Source organism: Bombina bombina, chromosome 1 (assembly GCF_027579735.1).
Source record: "Bombina bombina isolate aBomBom1 chromosome 1, aBomBom1.pri, whole genome shotgun sequence".
Lineage (NCBI taxonomy): Eukaryota > Metazoa > Chordata > Amphibia > Anura > Bombinatoridae > Bombina > Bombina bombina.
In genome coordinates, this window is record NC_069499.1 from 613,736,245 (window position 1) to 613,754,541 (window position 18,297).

General features: G+C 43.4%; 1 protein-coding gene across 5 annotated transcripts in view; it reads left to right on the top strand.

The window, feature by feature from the left end:
* PHKA1 (phosphorylase kinase regulatory subunit alpha 1) overlaps nt 1-18,297 on the top strand; it is a 473,866-nt gene that overhangs the window by 45,938 nt on the left and 409,631 nt on the right. For all 5 annotated transcript variants that reach the window (XM_053698997.1, XM_053698999.1, XM_053699000.1 and 2 more), the window contains exon 4: nt 11,530-11,577. In XM_053698997.1, the coding sequence (XP_053554972.1) occupies nt 11,530-11,577 (48 nt within the window). The remainder of the gene's footprint in view (nt 1-11,529; nt 11,578-18,297) is intronic.

The following is an 18,297-nucleotide window of genomic DNA, read 5'->3' on the forward strand; positions in this document are numbered from 1 at the left end:
CAGATCACTTCTCATAGTGTAATAGTCTGCACACGAAGCACAGAAACATATATTTCCCCTCTTTATTATGTTTTGTATTTCCAGATAAAGTAGCTATTTCCTCCTCATAATTAAGGGTCACTTTTGAACCTGGCTACAGTGACATAAATTTAAATGGTGGAGGAATTAAAATTATATGACTCATAAAAGCCACTCTTGAAACTTAGTATTCATTCTTAAGCATCATAGATAGACGTCTAGGAAATCTTGAGCACTTACTAAACTAAATAAATCTAAGCATCCTCTGTAATTCATCATGAGTATTAGCTGCCACGTTGTGTGGCTACCACCTAGTGGAGAAAATCTGTATATTCACTAATCTGCAGTTTATTCCACTAATGTCATCTATCCATTACAATACAAAATAAATTCAGGGATGTTACATTGACACACACATCAAGAAGGAGGGGGCAGCAGGAATATAAATTTATCCCAGACATTAATATGAGAACATACAATTATTAAATAGTGCTTATATGCATATAATAAAGCTGTCCTTAATACAACAAGAACATACAAATTGGATTAATGTATACTTACATTTGGATAAAGAAAAAATTTGCTAAAGAAAATTAAATTATACACGACAGCACCCTTGGGCAATAGGTCCCAATGTTATATAAGAACTGAAGGCTTCAGACTGCAGATTCTTCATAGAAAGTTTTCTCTTCCAAAATGATGTTCCTAATGTGTGGCTGCCTATTTATGGTCGTGCGGTAAGAGCCCTTTACCACAGACCTCACCAAAGCACGTTGATGAGCTGAATCTTGTGGTCTGCCACACGGCTCCACTGGATCATTCATCTGATCCCTAAAATATCCTATGCTTTGCTCCCGAGGATCAGCCGCATCCCTCAAGGAACAGGTCAGCAAATGAGATGACATGTATTTACTTCGACATAAATTTAACAAGGGGTCAGCCCATGATAGATTCATACCATAATCAGTAGGCCTCTGCTGCTCCAGATGCATCACTAGAAGATTGTGGGAGAGCACTTTCCTGCATGCCCCCAGACTGAATTTTCCATATCAAAGCATCAATACTGTGAAGCATCGCGTCTTTAAAATCTGTAAGCTGGATTTGTAGCTTTAAAGAAACGTCTTCCATAATGTGTGGCATAGAGTGATCAAGAGTAGCAGTTTGTAAATCACACTATTCTGCGAGCTATCATTTAAGGCAAATGAAAAGTGTTCAGCATATAAAGCTTCTCATCCCGTATCACCAGGAAAATAGGGAGGGTTAGATAAAGGCCTAGACCGTTAAATGGCCTCCGCTACACATCTCATCTGTTCAGGTCTTCTGGGCTGAAATCTCATACAATAATTGCAGTACACAGGTTCTCCAAGTGACTGAAAATATTCTCTGGACCTGTCTCCAGTACTTTCAAGCTACCTGGGTCCAGTTTTAACCCTTTATATATCCAGGAGGTGGGCAAGTAGCTTCATAGGAGCTCCTGAGGCTGTGGGTTCTAAAAACGTTTTTTTTTTTTTTTCTAAGGGAAAGTCTTTTGTTTATTTCTGTCTTCTGAGGTGTTTTTTATAGGCTGTTGTATTTTGTGCAAATACACTGACATTATAAAGTTTTGGAATATATATTTATTTACAATTACCTGCAGTTTTGCCTATTATTTTGCAGTCGTCTGTACCCCTACTTAATTTTGACCTATTAGAAGGGACCCCTTGGGAGCATGCTGCATTCCAAAAACTCTCTGCAGTTTGTTTTCCCTGTTTATTATGCAAAACTGTTCCAGTGGACCAATTTGACCAGTTTTGTGCTAATTTTGTCCCACATCTCTAATTCGCAAGCCAAAATTCTGTTAGTATGACACCTGGCAGACAATTAGTGCCCATGTCTGTTTTTAGGCCCAGGGGGATTCCACTGACTTTTCTCTAGAGTTTAAATCAAGTCTTCAAAAGACAATGACAACAATTTTAGTGGCTATCCCCAAACCAAGTAAAAGCATAAGCGAAAATCAGGAGATTTACCTCACACTACCTGTAATAGGCTGAGTTACCACCAACCTTACAAAACTCTAACTCGGCTGAGTCTCTCTCTGAGGGTGAAGTCTCCTCTGAGTACCTTGATCTTATGTCAGAGCCTGAGGCTGATTCCACGTTAGATTTAAAGTGGATCATATCCTCTTTCTGCTTCAGTAAGTTATGAATATTTTGCAACTATCAGAACCGAATCCAGAGGATTCCAAACCTGTAAATAAGTTGAATCAATTTTTTAAAGCTCCACCAAAAGTGCCTAAAGCTTTTGAAGCACCAGACTTGGTTACAGACTAGATAGCCAAGAATGGAAGAAAACAGGCATTCCTTTTGCACCTTCAAATAGGTAAAAATAAATAAAGAATATCCACTTTCAGAGAAGAATTTAAGAGCCTGGGAAGTAGTTCCTAAGGTTAATGGAGCCATTTCCACCTTAGTTACTATTTCTATGTAGGATAGTTCTTTGTTTCGGGATCCAATGGATAACACCTTGCTTAGGAAATTATTCTCCCAGTCGGCTTTTCAGCTTAGACCTGCAGTAGCAATCAGCTGTGTGGCCGCTGCGGCGTCCTTCTGGTGTGATTCTCTTTCTCAGATGGTTTCTGATCAATCTTCTGAGGATATTACCAACTGAATTAAAGTCCTTAAGATGGCGAATGATTTAATTTGTGATGCAGTCTTTGACATAATCAAAATTGATGTAAAAAATATGACCATTGCTTTTTTATTAAGGAGAACTTTATGGCCTAAATCTGCCATTAATTTACTATTTTTTCCATCAAAAGTTGTCACGGATAACAGGCTGCCAAGGTCAAATGCCCCCACCAATTTCTCACCGGATTTGGACTTTTGAGAGCATTTGCGATCTCCCAGATGTTTGGTTTACTTGTTTTTTGTTCTTTACATCCTCACGGAAGAGCTGATCTCTGGCTGGCCGTGCTCCTGGAACTACCAGCTGGCCGCGCTTCCCTGAATAACCACTAACATTCACACCAGGTCGCTCCAGCGGCCCTTCACCCCAGAGCTCCGCTCTTTTGGGGATTGATAGGGCAAGAGGTGGGGTTATTGCCAGAGGGAAACTCTCTTGGGTACTGGGGTTCTGGACCCCCCTACAACTCCTATTTTTTTCACTTTTTGGACTGTAGTATCTGGGGACCGAGGGCTTTCCAACGACCCCCTGGAAGTGCCGCTGCTTCCCCAGGATCACCCCGGAATAGCCACCTCTGTACCACTGGGAATATGTAAGACAATGGATACTATGGGGGGGAGCCAGCCTGTCTGGAGGGGCGGGAATGGCGGGAGATCTGAGGGTCTGATAAGACTCCTTATTAAGGTGTGTTTATTGTGGAAACACACTGCTTATACACACAAAGTTGTTCTTTGTTTCACCCAAATACTGGTTCTGTCTGGTTATTTGGGTGGGCTCCGCTATAATCACTTTGCTCCGCTACATAGCGGCATGTTCCAGGTATAGGAAGGACCCCTCTGGCGGATCTACCTAGTCGGGGGAGCCAGTGTCCGTCACAAAGGTATATTATCATTAGAATTTAAAATACGGTAGAATGGGGAAATGCAATAGTGTCTAATTTGTTGGTATGCTAAATGATCTTTTTTTGGGAAGATCAAATTGGGGTGCAATGTCGTGAAAGGACTTAATTGAACCAATTGTTTAATCCATATTAGTCCTTTCCCCTTCCATCTTGCAAATACTTTATATGTAAAGCCCGGTTTAAATTCAGGAGAACCTTTCATTGGTATATACTCCGATACAAAGGGGGATATTTTTATCTTTGTACATAGTTTCTGCCAGGCTAAAACAATATTTTTAATTGATACCAGCTTATTTACCTATGTAGGCAATTTGGGGATTGGGCAGTGTAAAATGGCTTTCAAGTCAAATAGATCTATCAGGCCGGATTCACAAAGCTGAAAAGTAACATACTCCTTTTCAGAGATCCAGTCAACACCAAATTTGGCTAAGGTCGCAATGTTATAATGGTTAATATTTAGGAAGGCTAATCCTGCCGCCTCTTTGGGAGAAATTAATTTCTTTAACACAATTCGAGGTGGCTTATTTTTCCAAATAAATTTGGAACATTCTTGATTAAATATACAAACATCCGATTTATGTAGAAATAAGGGAATGTTTTGGAGTAAATATAGAAGCTTGGGCAAGAGGATAATTTTAACCAACCTAATGTGTGCCGAAAGTGAAATTGGTAAATTCACTTTCTCCCAACTTTTTCATACGTTCATTAAAGAATTTTGGGAAATTTAATTCATACCACTCTTGGGGGTTTCTGGATAATATTATTCCCAGATATTTATCTGGGGACCGACGGCTTTCTAGCAACACACTGGAAGTGTGCCCCTCCCCCAGGATCACCCCGGAATAGCCACCTCTGTACCACTGGGACTCCATAAGAAAAATGGACACTATGGGGGGCGCCAGCCTGTCTGGAGGGGCGAGAATGGTGGGAGATCTGAGGGTCTGATAAGACTCCTTATCAAGATGTGTTTGTGTATATAAGCAGTGTGTTTCCACAATAAAGTTGTTCTTATTTTCACCCGATTACTGGTTCTGTCTGATTATTTGTGTGGGCTCTGCTATAATTACTTTGCTCCGCTACATTGCGGCATGTTTCAGGTATAGGAAGGATCCCTCTGGCGGAGCTACCCAGTCAGGGTAGACGGTGTCAGTCACATTTGGTGGCAGTGGTGGGATACTTCCATCTACCTGGAACGTCCAAACCACCAAGTGAAGACCTCCTCGGATGGAACAGCAGTACGCTGGGCTCCGGAAGAATACGCTAAAAGACTTGCTGGAAGCTCGGGGGAAAGTTGCGAGCATTAAGTCCAAGGCAGCAATCATCGCCGAACTAATGGAACGGGATTGGGCTAACGAGCTGGCTGGTGGGTCCGATAGCGACCAGAGCAGTGAGCAGTTTAGTTAGGCGTCCATGGTAGAGACAATAATGTCTGAGGTACAGAGGGAGCTCCAGTGGCGAATGGCTCTCTATGAGACCACCCCACCCGTGGAGGTAATCACTCGGCTGATATCCGACACCACCCATCTCAAAATAGCGGAGGTCCACAATTCTATTGGGGGAGCCGTTCCGGCTCCCCTGGGTCCACCTTCCCAGCCGAAGAAGCTACCCCATGAGGCTTTCCGGCCCTTCAAAGACGATGAGGAGGATATCGACAGCTACCTCCAAGTATTTGAGGCACAATGTAAGTTGCAGGATGTTGCCAATACCGACCAAGTCACCCTCCTGCTTGGAAAGCTGCCTGGAAAGCTTTAGAGGCTTTCAACACTGTTACCTCGGGAGACTGAAAGAACTATGACCGGGTAAAGGAGCGCATCCTTGCCCGCTATGGTCTTACGCCCAAGACTCACCGGTATAAGTTCCGGGAACTAAGGAGGCAAGAGGAGCAACCTTTTACGGAGTGGACACACCAGTTCACCCGGTCTTTAAACTCTTGGTTTGCAGGCTGACATATAACTACCCTGGCCGAAGCTACCCAGCTTTTTCTGTTGGAGCCCTTCTATAACCACTCCCTGGAGGGGGTACGAGAATGGGTTCGAGATAGGGGGCCCAAGACAGCTGACCAAGCGGCTGTCCTGGCTGATCAGTATTTGGATGATCTGGGGTCAGGCCCACCCGGACCTGCAACCAGTGACCCGCTCTTCTACCACCCCTGCTTGCCCCCTGGCACCTCCCCGATACCCCTAGACCCCGCCATCACCTCTCCGGGACCAGCTCACCCCGGGGGTGCTTTGGGTGCGGTCAGATGGGTCATATCCGAAGGTACTGCCCGGCAGGGGAGAAGCCGAAGAATCCCCCTCAGGTTCAATGGGTAAGGGCCCCAGCTGGAGGCTACAGGGCCGCCACCCACTGCTTGGACATGGAGGGCCTTGCGGATTACACCGAATGGGCAGAGGAAGAGGTCCTAGATGAGGTGAACCCCGCCACCGGAGACAACCGCCAACACCACCGCCAGGTCGTCTGGATGAATTGCCAGCCGGCCCCGGGATTGCAAGACAGCGGAGCAACTGTTGCCCTTGCCCAGCCACAAATGGTCACCATGTCGGACCAAACTGGGAAGTCCCTTGCATTTCGTGTATCTGGGGGTACGGTGCTCCGGATCCCTACTGCACAGGTGCACCTGGATTGGGGTGCCGGCTTCCGTGCTGTGGAAGTAGGGGTTATGAACCATTTGCCAGCGGAGGTTTTGCTAGAAAACTACCTGGAACACCTCGCTTCCTCCTTTGTATGGGACACCCCTCCGGATGCTTGCCCTGTCACCACCCACAAGCAAACCAGACGGCAGGCCACCACATTTGATCTGGGGACCCCAGGTAAGACACTCCGCCTCAACCCCTACCCTGACCACCGACCAAATCTACTGGGCGCCCCCCACTGAATTCGCCCAGGAGGCATTGCGAGACCCGACCCTAGCTCCTTACCGTGCTAGGGATGGGGCTGACCCAGGGGCCCAGGAGGGTACCGTTTTGAGTGGGAGAGAGGGCTCCTATACCGGGTTACAGAGAGAGGGCCATTGCCCAAACGCCAGCTGGTGGTACCGCAGTAATATCGGTACAAGCTGCTGCGTATAGGGCATGACATCCCCTAGCAAGACATCTAGGAGTCACTAGGACCTGTTACCAACTGACTCAGATCTTCTTTTTGCCAGGGGATGTTAGGCAGTACTGCAGGACCTGTGGTGTTTGCCAGAGGGTAGGCAAGACAGGAGACCACCCCAAAGCCCTGTTGCACCCGCTCCCCATCATTGTCGAGCCCTTCAGCAGGGTAGCCGTAGATATTTTTGGACCCTTGTCCCATCCCAGCCCCTCCGGGAAAAAGTATATAGTCCCTCAAGGCGATCCCCCTGCCCAATATCCACGCATAGACAGTGGCGGATGACCTTTTTGCCAGCGTGGGTTTTTGCCAGCGTGGGTTTTCCCTGGGAAGTGATCTCCGACCAAGGGACCCAGTTCACTGCCGAGCTCACCCAGCAGCTGTGGAGGATGTGCGGTATAAAGCCCCTATATAGCGCTCCATACCACCCCCAGACTAATGGGTTAGGTGAGAGGTTTAACGGGACCCTGAAGCAGTTGCTTAAGATGCGCTCAGCCTCTCACAAAGAGAAAAATACCTGCCGCACCTACTGTTTGCATACTGAGAGGTGCCCCAGGAATCTACTGGGTTCTCCCCCTTTGAATTAGTGTATGGCTGGAGGTTAAGGTGACCCCTAGACCTATTGAGAGCCCACTAGGAAGGATCAGTGGGGAAGGAAGGGCACTCCATTGTGGGGTATGTCCTAAACTTCAGGGACCGACCTGAAGGACCTCGCCGAGAGGGTGTGAGAAAACCTTTAGGTTGCTCAGGGCAGGGAGAAGCGGTGGTATGATCAGAATGCCCGTAACCAGACCTTGGCAGTAGGGCAGAAGGTCCTGGCCCTGAAGCCTGTCAAAACAGACAGGCTACAGTAGAACAGCTTAATGACATAACCTATCTGGTAGCCAAATGCTCAGATGACAGGGTCCGCTGGACCTTCCATGTGAACATGCTCTGGCTGTGGAGGACTCAGAGAGTCTTCCCATGCCGGAGCTCCCAGGACGAAACAGGGTGCCCCCAGGCGTAGGTAACGTACAGTTAGTTGAGATGCTAGGGTCTTGGCAGAGGGAGCAAGTCAGGCAGGTGCTAGGGAACCCGCAAGACATGTTATCCACAACCCCTGGGTACACCACTGCAGCGGTGCACCGAGTGGAGACCCTGGGAAAGGCACCCTGCGACAGCTGGCATACCAGGTTCCTGAGGCAGTTAGGGAAAATATGCTCAGCGAGCTCAGGTAAATGCTGGACATGGGTGTCATTGAACCATCCAACAGTCCCTGGGCATCTCCGGTGGTACTGGTACCCAAATGGGACAAGACCACCAGGTTCTGTATAGACTACTGTAAGCTCAATGACAGAACCACAATCGATGCCTACCCCATGCCCAGGGTCGATGACCTGCTAGACAGGATCGCCCGCAGCAACTTCCTGACCACCCTAGACCTTTGCAAGTGATACTGACAGATCCTAAGTTGGCATTCATCACCTCCTTCGGCCTATTCTAGTTTAAAGTCATGCCGTTTGGGATAAATAATTCACCTGCAACCTTCCAGAGGATGGTAGATCACCTCCTGGATGGCCTCCAGGATTATGCAGGGTACTACCGCAAGTTTATCTCTAACTACAGTGCCCTGACCAAATCCCTGACCAACCTAACTCGAAAACAGTTGACCCGACAGGTCCTGTGGTCCCCCGAGTGTGAGACCATCTTCCAAAGCCTCAAGACAGCCTTTATTTCGGCCCCTGTCCTGGCTGCTCCTAACCCAACCAAACGTTTTTGTGTCCATACAGATGCCTCCATGTTCGGGTTAGGAGCAGTACTGAGCCAGGTGGATGACGAAGGGCATGACCACCCCGTAGCCTATATCAGTAGGAAGCTGTTGCCCAGAGAGGTAGGCTACATGGCGGTAGAGAAAGAATGCCTGGCCCTGGTGTGGGCCCTGAAAAAGCTACAGCCGTACCTGTACGGACGGGCTTTCACCATGCTCACGGACCACAACCCACTGGTTTAGCTCAACCGAGTTGCTGGGGACAATGGACGTCTGTTGCTGTGGAGTTTAGCCTTGCAACCCTTTAATTTCACTATCCAATATCGGCCAGGAAAAAGCAATGGGAATGCTGACTGACTTTCCCGGCAAACTGCATTGGGATAGCTCTCGGACAGCCCCAGGCCGACCCATGTGTGGATCTAGCCGGGTCTGCCGGACTTTTTAGGGGGGAGCACTGTCACAGATACCAGGCTGCCAAGGTGAAACCCCCACCCCCTACTACCTAGCCCCCACCAATTTTTCCCTGGATTTGGACTTTTGAGAGCATTCAAGATCTCCCAGACGTTTGGTTTACTTGTTTTGTGTTCTTTACATCTTCACGGAAGAGCTGATCTCTGACCGCCCAGCCCCTCTCTAGCCGTGCTCCTGGAACTATCGGCCGGCCGCGCTTCCCAGAATAACCGCTAACATTCACACCAGGTTGCTCCAGCGGCCCTTCACCCCAGAGCTCCGTTATTTTGGGGACTGGTACCCCCTAGGGAGGGCAGGAGGTGGGGTGATTGCCGGAGGGAACTCCCTTGGGAATTGGGGGTTCCGGACCCCCCTACAACTCCTATTTTCCCATGGCCATCCCGGTGTACGTTTGATCACCCATAGCTCCGGCCCTCAGCAATGGATCACTTTGCTTTTTGGACTGTAGTATCTGGGGAGCAAGGGCTTTTAAATGACACCCTGGAAGTGCCGCCGCTCCCCAGGGATCACCCCGTAATAGCCACCTCTGTACCACTGGGAGTCTGTAAGATAATGGACACTATAGGGGGCGCCAGCCTGTCTGGAGCGGCGGGAATGACTGGAGATCTGAGGGTCTGATAAGACTCCTTATCAAGATGTGTTGGTGTATATAAGCAGTGTGTTTCCACAATAAAGTTGTTCATTGTTTCATTCGAATACTGGTTCTGTCTGGTTATTTGGGAAGGCTCTGCTATAATCACTTTGCTCCGCTACATAGCGTCATGTTCCAGGTATACTAAGGACCCCTCTGGCGGAGCTACCTAGTCGGGGTAGCCGGTGTCCGTCACAAAGGTATTTTATCAGAATTTAAAATACGGTAGAATGGGGAAATGGATGGTGATCCAACCAAATATTTTGTAATTAGACTTTTCAATAAACCCAAGAACCAGTCCCTTCCATATTTCTCTCTGAGTTCTGCAATAGTGTCTAATTTGTAGGTATGCAAAATGATCTTCTTTGGGAAGATCAAATTGGAGTGCAATGTCATGAAAGGACTTAATTGAACTATCCATTGTAATCAATTGTTTGTTTAATCCATATTAGTTCTTTCCCCTTCCATCTTGCAAATACTTTATATGTAAAGCCCGGTTTAAATTCAGGAGAACCTTTAATTGGTATATATTCTGATACAAAGGGGGATATTTTTATCTTTGTACATAGTTTCTGCCAGGCTAAAACAATATTTTTAATTGTTACCAGCTTATTTACCTGTGTAGGCAATTTGGGGATTTGGCAGTGTAAAATAGATCTATCAGACTGGATTCACAAAGCGGGAAAGTAACATACTCCCTTTCAGAGATCCAGTCAACACCAAATATGGCTAAGGTCGAAATGTTATAATGGTTAATATTTGGAAAGGCTAATCCTGCCGCCTCTTTGGGAGAAATTAATTTCTTTAACGCAATTAGAGGTGGCTTATTTTTCCAAATACATTTGGAACATTCTTGATTAAATAATCTTGGGTAAGAGGATAATTTTAACCAACCTAATGCGTGCCGAAAGGGAAATTGGTAAATTCACCCAGTCTCCCAACTTTTTCATACATTCATTAAAGAATTTGGGGAAATTTAATTCATACCACTCTTGGGGGTTTCTGGATAATATTATTCCCAGATATTTAATTTGATTTACTACTTTAAATGGATGATCTATGTCACCCTGTGTCAATTTACTTATCCATCGCAGATCTGATTTCCCGAAATTAATTTTATATCCGGAGAATGCCGCAAAGAGTTTAATGTCCTTTAGGAGTTTTGGTAGACTATTCTGGAGATCACTAAGAAATTGCAGCAAATTGTCTGCGTACAGAGCTAATACAAAGTTTTGTTTTCCAAACTGAATAACTGTTAAGCGTTGTCTAAGAAAAATTGCCAAGGGTTCTAAAGAGATGTTGAAAAGAATGCGTGCTAGGGGACTGCCTTGCCTCGTACCTCTTTCTAGTTCCAAACGTTCCGTAGTAACACCGTTCACTATAATAGAGGAGGTTGGATTTTTATTTAGTAAATGAATAAGGTTCATAAAGCATCCAGAAAATCGAAATTTTACTAAGGTATAAAACAGATGGTCCCAACAAATATAGTCAAAAGCCTTTTCGGCGTCTACTGTAAGAATGGCTGTGTCTCTAATGTTTTTTTGTTGTGTTCGTTTTTTTTGGTTTTTTTTTATAGTTCTATTCCAAAAATATTCTTATGTAAGCATACCTTTTCAAATATTTTTCACTGGGTTGCTACCGGACATAAAACCTGTCTGATTTTCGTGGATGATATTATTAAGGTGTGGCATTAATCACTTTGCGATTATTGTAGTGAGTAGTTTATAAACTGGGCTGGGAGCTTAGTTTAATTTAGAGAACCTAATTCCCTTTGAGGGGTAGTTATCTTATCCCAAAAAGCAGATTTAAGTTTTAGGTCTGGGGCATCCGCTTTGTAAAGATTTTGTGGGGAAAAAAAATTAATTTTGAATTTCTGGGTTCTTCTGTTTTAAGATTTATATATTTATTCCATAACAACTTAGTAGGATTAGCTACTTAAGCATTGAATGTATTTTTTACACTATTAGACAATTGTATTTCTTTAATGTTTATAACGGTTTCTTTTTTTAGAATGTGGTGAAGCTGATGAGAGGCCTGCTCCAATGTATGATGAGGCAGGTATGTATGGTCATTTGAGCACCTTACTCAAACACGTTTGTTTCATGATTCTGATAGTGCATGCGATTTTAAACAACTTTCTAATTTACTTCTATTATCCATTTTTCTTTATTCTACTGGTTTCTTTTATTAAAAAGCAGGGATGTATGCGTAGTAGCTGGCCCATTTTTGGAGCACAAAATGGCAGCAGTTTTGCAAGAATGTTATTCATTTGCAAGAGCACTAGATGGCAGCGCTATTTCCTGCCATCATGTAGTGCTCCTGATCCCTACCTAGGTATCCAACACAGAATATCATGGTAACGAAACAAATTTGATAATATAAGTAAATTGGAAACTTTTTTAAAAAAATGGTATGCTCTGTCTGAATCACAAAATAATTAATATACTTTAAATCCAGTCCTAAGCTTTCTACAAAAAATGTGATACATTTGTTTTCAGACTTGTTCAGTAAGAGACCTTTATTAGTTTTGTACTAAATGTATGTCTACATAGATGTTACATTTAGATGTTGTATGGTGCCTGAAGATATAAACCTCTCAAGGAAGAGAAGCACAAAGATTATCAAACCCAGATTATTGAAATCCTTTAAGGATTAAGTGTTCCTTCATTTATTTATTTTTAAATCGAGGTAAAGTACAAAACAATACATAATGAATACACAGGAAAACAGAAGAGGCACATTATGTGTAACAATAATGCCCAATGTGCCAAAATAAATAGCATCACAATGATCACAAAAATAAGACTGTTGTGTACAGGGCCGCCACTAAAAATTTTGGGGCCCCTTACTTAACCATTGATCAGAGCCCTACTTTGACATGTGCAATTGTTGACCAAGTGACTAAAACGTATATGTACTTTATTCTTAAGTGTAGTCAAACTTGGAAATGTTGTAACGGTAGTAACACACAAACATAGAAACATACAGACACACTCATACACTGAAACACACACTCACACATAAGGATTCACATATAGACACTTTAGCAGAAACACACACACACACACACTCAGGCACAGACACTCAGCACTTGTTTACATTGACCTGACAAGTAATGAGGTAGACTATAGTTTTGTCAAAAAAGGAGATTTTACAAGTCAAAATATGGAGTTCTGATTATCTTTTTGTCAAGGAAGATGCCAACTATATGATAACATGCAGTGGCTGAAAGGACACCCACAGAAAACACACAGACCTATGCACATACCCTCACAGAGACATCCACAGAAAACAGACATACCGCACACACACCATCACAGAGACATCAACAGAAAACACACAAAGACATACACACCAACCCTCACAGAGACACCCACAGAAAATGCACAGACATATGCACATACCCTCACAGAGACATCCACAGAAAACAGACATAACACACACACACCATCACAGAGACATCAACAGAAAACACACAAAGACATACACACCAACCCTCACAGAGACATCCACAGAAAATACACAGACGTACATGGACATACACACCCACCCTCACAGAGGCATCCACAGAAAATACACAAAGACATACATACATACACACACACCCTCACAGAGACACCCACAGAAAATGCACAAAGACATACACACACACACCCTCACTGAGACACCCACAGAAAATGCACAAAGACATACACACACACACCCTCACAGAGACACCCACAGCAAATGCACAAAGACATACACACACACACCCTCACAGAGACACCCACAGAAAATGCACAAAGACATACACACACACACCCTCACAGAGACACCCACAGAAAATGCACAAAGACATACACACACACACCCTCACAGAGACACCCACAGAAAATGCACAAAGACATACACACACACACACACCCTCACAGAGACACCCACAGAAAATGCACAAAGACATACACACACACACCCTCACAGAGACACCCACAGAAAATGCACAAAGACATACACACACACCCTCACAGAGACACCCACAGAAAATGCACAAAGACATACACACACACACCCTCACAGAGACACCCACAGAAAATGCACAAAGACATACACACACACACACACACCCTCACAGAGACACCCACAGAAAATGCACAAAGACATACACACACACACACAGAGACACCCACAGAAAATGCACAAAGACATACACACACACACACCCTCACAGAGACACTCACAGAAAATGCACAAAGACATACACACACACACCCTCACAGAGACACCCACAGAAAATGCACAAAGACATACACACACACACACCGAGACACCCACAGAAAATGCACAAAGACATACACACACACCCTCACAGACACACCCACAGAAAATGCACAGACATGCACACACACCCTCACAGAGACACCCACAGAAAATACACAAAGACATACACACACACCCTCACAGAGTCACCCACAGAAAATGCACAAAGACATACTCACACACCCTCACAGACATCCACAGAAAATTCACAAAGACACACACACCATCACAGAAAGACCCATAGAAAAAAAAAATACTTACCCACTCATAGAGACACCAACAAAAGCACATAGACATAAACAGAGACACCCACAGAAACACTCATAGGAGGTAAAATGTCTGCACATTGCCATCCCCTAAATCAACAGTGTGTGTGACATGCATGATAAAAAATAGCAGAAATTAAGAGATCACTTTTTAAAGAATTTGTAAATGTGCAAACAAAAATACTTCTGTGAATTAAAAATTGTACATTAATGATCTGTCAGAATGGGTAGATGAAGTACCTTTGAAAGGTTGAAATATGTTTCCCCCCCCATTTCCCCCAACGAAGAGCACCACTTAAAATCTGGTGTACAAATGTTCCCATCTGTCAGCTGTACTCATGGATTGAAAATGCTGTACTATATATGGTCTTAGTGGAATCATAAGCTGTGGTACTCAGTCGCATAGCTTTAGATCTGGTTAAATGCAGGATTTAGGCTTGTTTGTATATATTTCAAAATTAAGTCAGCTGTAGTGTAAACTGAACAGTGTTAAGTTAACCTGTCTCATTTCAAACACTGAGCAATCTTAGCCTGAGAATATAACATTTTATGCAGATATAAAAATCTTGGATAAAATGCCTCCTGGCATCTGGAAAGTCCTTGCAAAAAGAGTCAGTTAACTGGAATGTAATATATATATATATATATATATATATATATCTCCCAATCTTAGTCACCAAGCACTCACGTTCAAAGTTGTTATGCCCAGGTGCGGTACATGTGTACATAAAATAACAATAAATTGAGACCGCACTCGAATGACTTAGCAAAAAACACCTCAGTGGTATTTAATAAGCTGTAATGTTTCGGGGTATCCCCCTTTGTCAAACATGAAGAAACAATATAATACACACCCCTATATAGACCCTCTTACCCACATGTAAACGTCCAGATCTGCCTGCGGCGAACTCCCGACGGCGTCTACCAAGCGCAAGTGCTCATGCGCCAGGCTGCACTACGGAAGCCCCAACAGGCCAATTGAAAAAGCAAAATAAAAAATGGATACCGTAACTAAGCAACGGTTAAACACATATATACATAATACAGAATACAGAACACAGAACAGCCTATCGGAATAATCTGTTGTATGCCCCAAAATCTTAATTGATATTTACACCATCGATCCATTATATACATATACATTAAGGACCTATATTACTGCTTAATTCATCACATACTGATTGCATAATATGCGCACTGTAGATATGGGGCAAATGATAACATAAACTGACAGGTCAAGGTGCTTACACCTCCTATGTCACATCTATTAAGCCTGCACGGAAAACAAGGTAAAATATAAAATATGGGTTGCAAACCAGCACTGTAAACAACAATACTGTACACTAAAACGGTTAACTATTTGCATGCTCCCCATATGTTATTCAGCTTCTTAGACCTATAAATCCTTACATTAATCCACAACACACTGAGTAAACACAAAATGTGGGTATATCAATACATAATCCAACATTGTAAAACATTTAAGAAAAACATTTTTGAAAGACATTTTTGAAAAACATTATGAAAAACATTATAGGAAAACAGATTATGTGCAAGTTGTTGTTGTTACCAACCAAATTCTATATATATAATCATAGAAAACACTGTAAATCAAGATAAGTGTTAAGTCCTTTTGGGGTCAGAGTGTCCAGAGTGTGAATCCACCTAGACTCCTTTTGCAATAACACTCTTCCCCTTTCACCCCCTCTTGGTAGGGGGGGTACATGATCTATGATCATATATTTTAAATCCTTCACGGTGTGCTGGTGTTTGGCAAAATGCCTAGCCACAGGTTGTTGAGAATCTACATTTTTTATTGCAGCTCTGATTGCCGCCCTGTGGTTGGCCATCCTGGTACGTAGATCGTCAGTTGTTTTTCCGACATAAAATCTTCCACAAATACAATGTAGAAGATAAATTATAAAGGTAGTTGTACACGTGACACGATATTTAATTTTAAACCTTTTGTTGGTCCATGGGTGTGTGAACTCGGTGCACTGAGTTAATGCACTACAGGTAGTACACCCCAAACATTTGAAACAACCTAATTTCTTGCCTTATTTGAGCCATGTTGAACTTGTATATGCCTGTGCCATGTCTGGTCTCATCAGAATATCTCTTAAAGATTTCCCCCTTCGATAACTTATTCTTGGCGGTCTGGTATCCTGGAGAGGTAGTGCTTTATCACTTGATATAATTTTCCAGTGTTCATCAAGTATGTTCCTATAAGACCTTTTGTCAGGGCTTTATTCTGTGACAAATGTTAACCTATCCACATCATGATTTGCCATTCTTTGTTCACTGGCAGATAGGGCTTGTGCTTGTGTCATCTCACGAGCTTGCTGATAAGCTTCATTAATTATATGATCATCATATTTCCTCTCTTGGAATTTTTGATACATGCTCTTAAGCTGATGTTCTTTACCTTCTATCGTAGAGTTATTTCTCACCACTCTACGAAACTGTGAAGTAGGTAAAGCCCTTTTTATGCCAGCTGGATGGCAGCTAGTGTATAACAACATTGAATTCCGATCAGTAGGTTTTGAGAAAAGTTCTGTATTCAATTTACCAGAGATTTTATTAATTCTTAGATCAAGGAAATCAATGGAGCCCCGATGACTTTTCATTGTGATTTTCAAATCACTGAAGAGTTGATTTAGTTTGTTAAACCAATCATCCAAATCCTGTTGTGTTCCCCGCCAGATCACCAACAAGTCATCAATATATCTCCTAAACCGGATTATGCAGGCATCTTCAAATATTTCTGGATGTTCTCTCTCAAATACCCCTAAAAAGATATTAGCATATGTTGGGGCTACGTTTGAGCCCATGGCTGTTCCTGAGATTTGCAAGTAGTGCTGGTTCTCGAATTTGAAGTAATTCAACCTTAAGCAAAACTCCAACAACTGTGTCAATACTTCAGTGGATGGTCCAACATAAGGATGTCTGAATAATTCCTTTCTGATTGCTTGTATTCCCTAGTTGTGGGGGATCACAGTGTAAAGACTGGTCACGTCTAAGGTGACCAGTAAATCCGTGTCTTCAATACCAACCATATGTTGTAGTAATTTTATGAGTTCAATTGAATCCTTCAGGTAGGAAGGTATCATTTGCACAAATGTTTGCAAAACTTTATCCAAGTATGTGGCAATAGTTTGTAAAATTGAACCCCTGGCCGACACAATGGGCCTTCCTGGTGGCTGACTTGGATGTTTGTGCACTTTCGGGAGGGTATATAGTACCGGTGTGATGGGATGTTCAACCTTTAAATATGTCCGCAATGATTGTGATATCTGATCATCTTTTTTCAATTCGTTGAGATATGCATCAATCTTCTGTTTTAAAGCTTCTAGTCGGATTATGTGATAATCTCTCATATACACTGGTATCATTCAACTGTGACATGATCTCACTTTTATACTTCACATAATCTTGGATAACCAGGGCTCCCCCCTTATCCACCTCACGGATCACAATTGAGGAATTTTCTTTCAAGTTTCTCAGGGCTTCTCTTTCATTCTTAGTCAAATTGTGTCTTATACTTGACTTGTTGTTCCTGACGGTATTCAACATCTCTGTACTGGTAAGCCTAGAATAAGTTATTATACTGGGTTGTTGGCTCCTAGGGTCGAATGTGCTTTTTTTCTTAAATTCAATCGGTCTCACTCCTGCCTCTGTAGGTGTATTCTTGTAGAATTCTTTTAGTCTTAATGTTTGTTGAAATTTATAAGAATCAACCACCATGTCAAATTCATTGGCGTATGTAGTTGGCACAAAACTTAAACCTTTTATTAAGCACGTTTTTCTCTTCCTGGTTTAGTTCATAGCTGCTTAGATTGATGATGTTGTCCGTTAATATCTCCAATTGTGTCTGGGTGGTCTGCCTCTCCCGGCGGTTCTTGTGCCCCCCCTCCTCGTGTGGGGTCTTGGCGCTCCCCGTTTTTTGAGCGTGTGGTCATAGGTGCGCTTTCCTCCCTCTGCCATTCTGTGGCAGTTGATGGGGCTTCATTATCCGTGGCGTTATCAGAACTCTCAATTGTAGTTAAATTTCTGGGTTTATATACCTAGGTCTTCTCCTCATCATCCTGTAATTCCTCTCCTCAGGGCTCAGTGTCCACTGGTATACCCGTCTCTCCCAATAGTCGGTAGTGACTGCCTCCCACTTCCTTTCTTTAAAAGCTATTAGCGCATCCTCATATTCTTTAAGTTGTTTTTG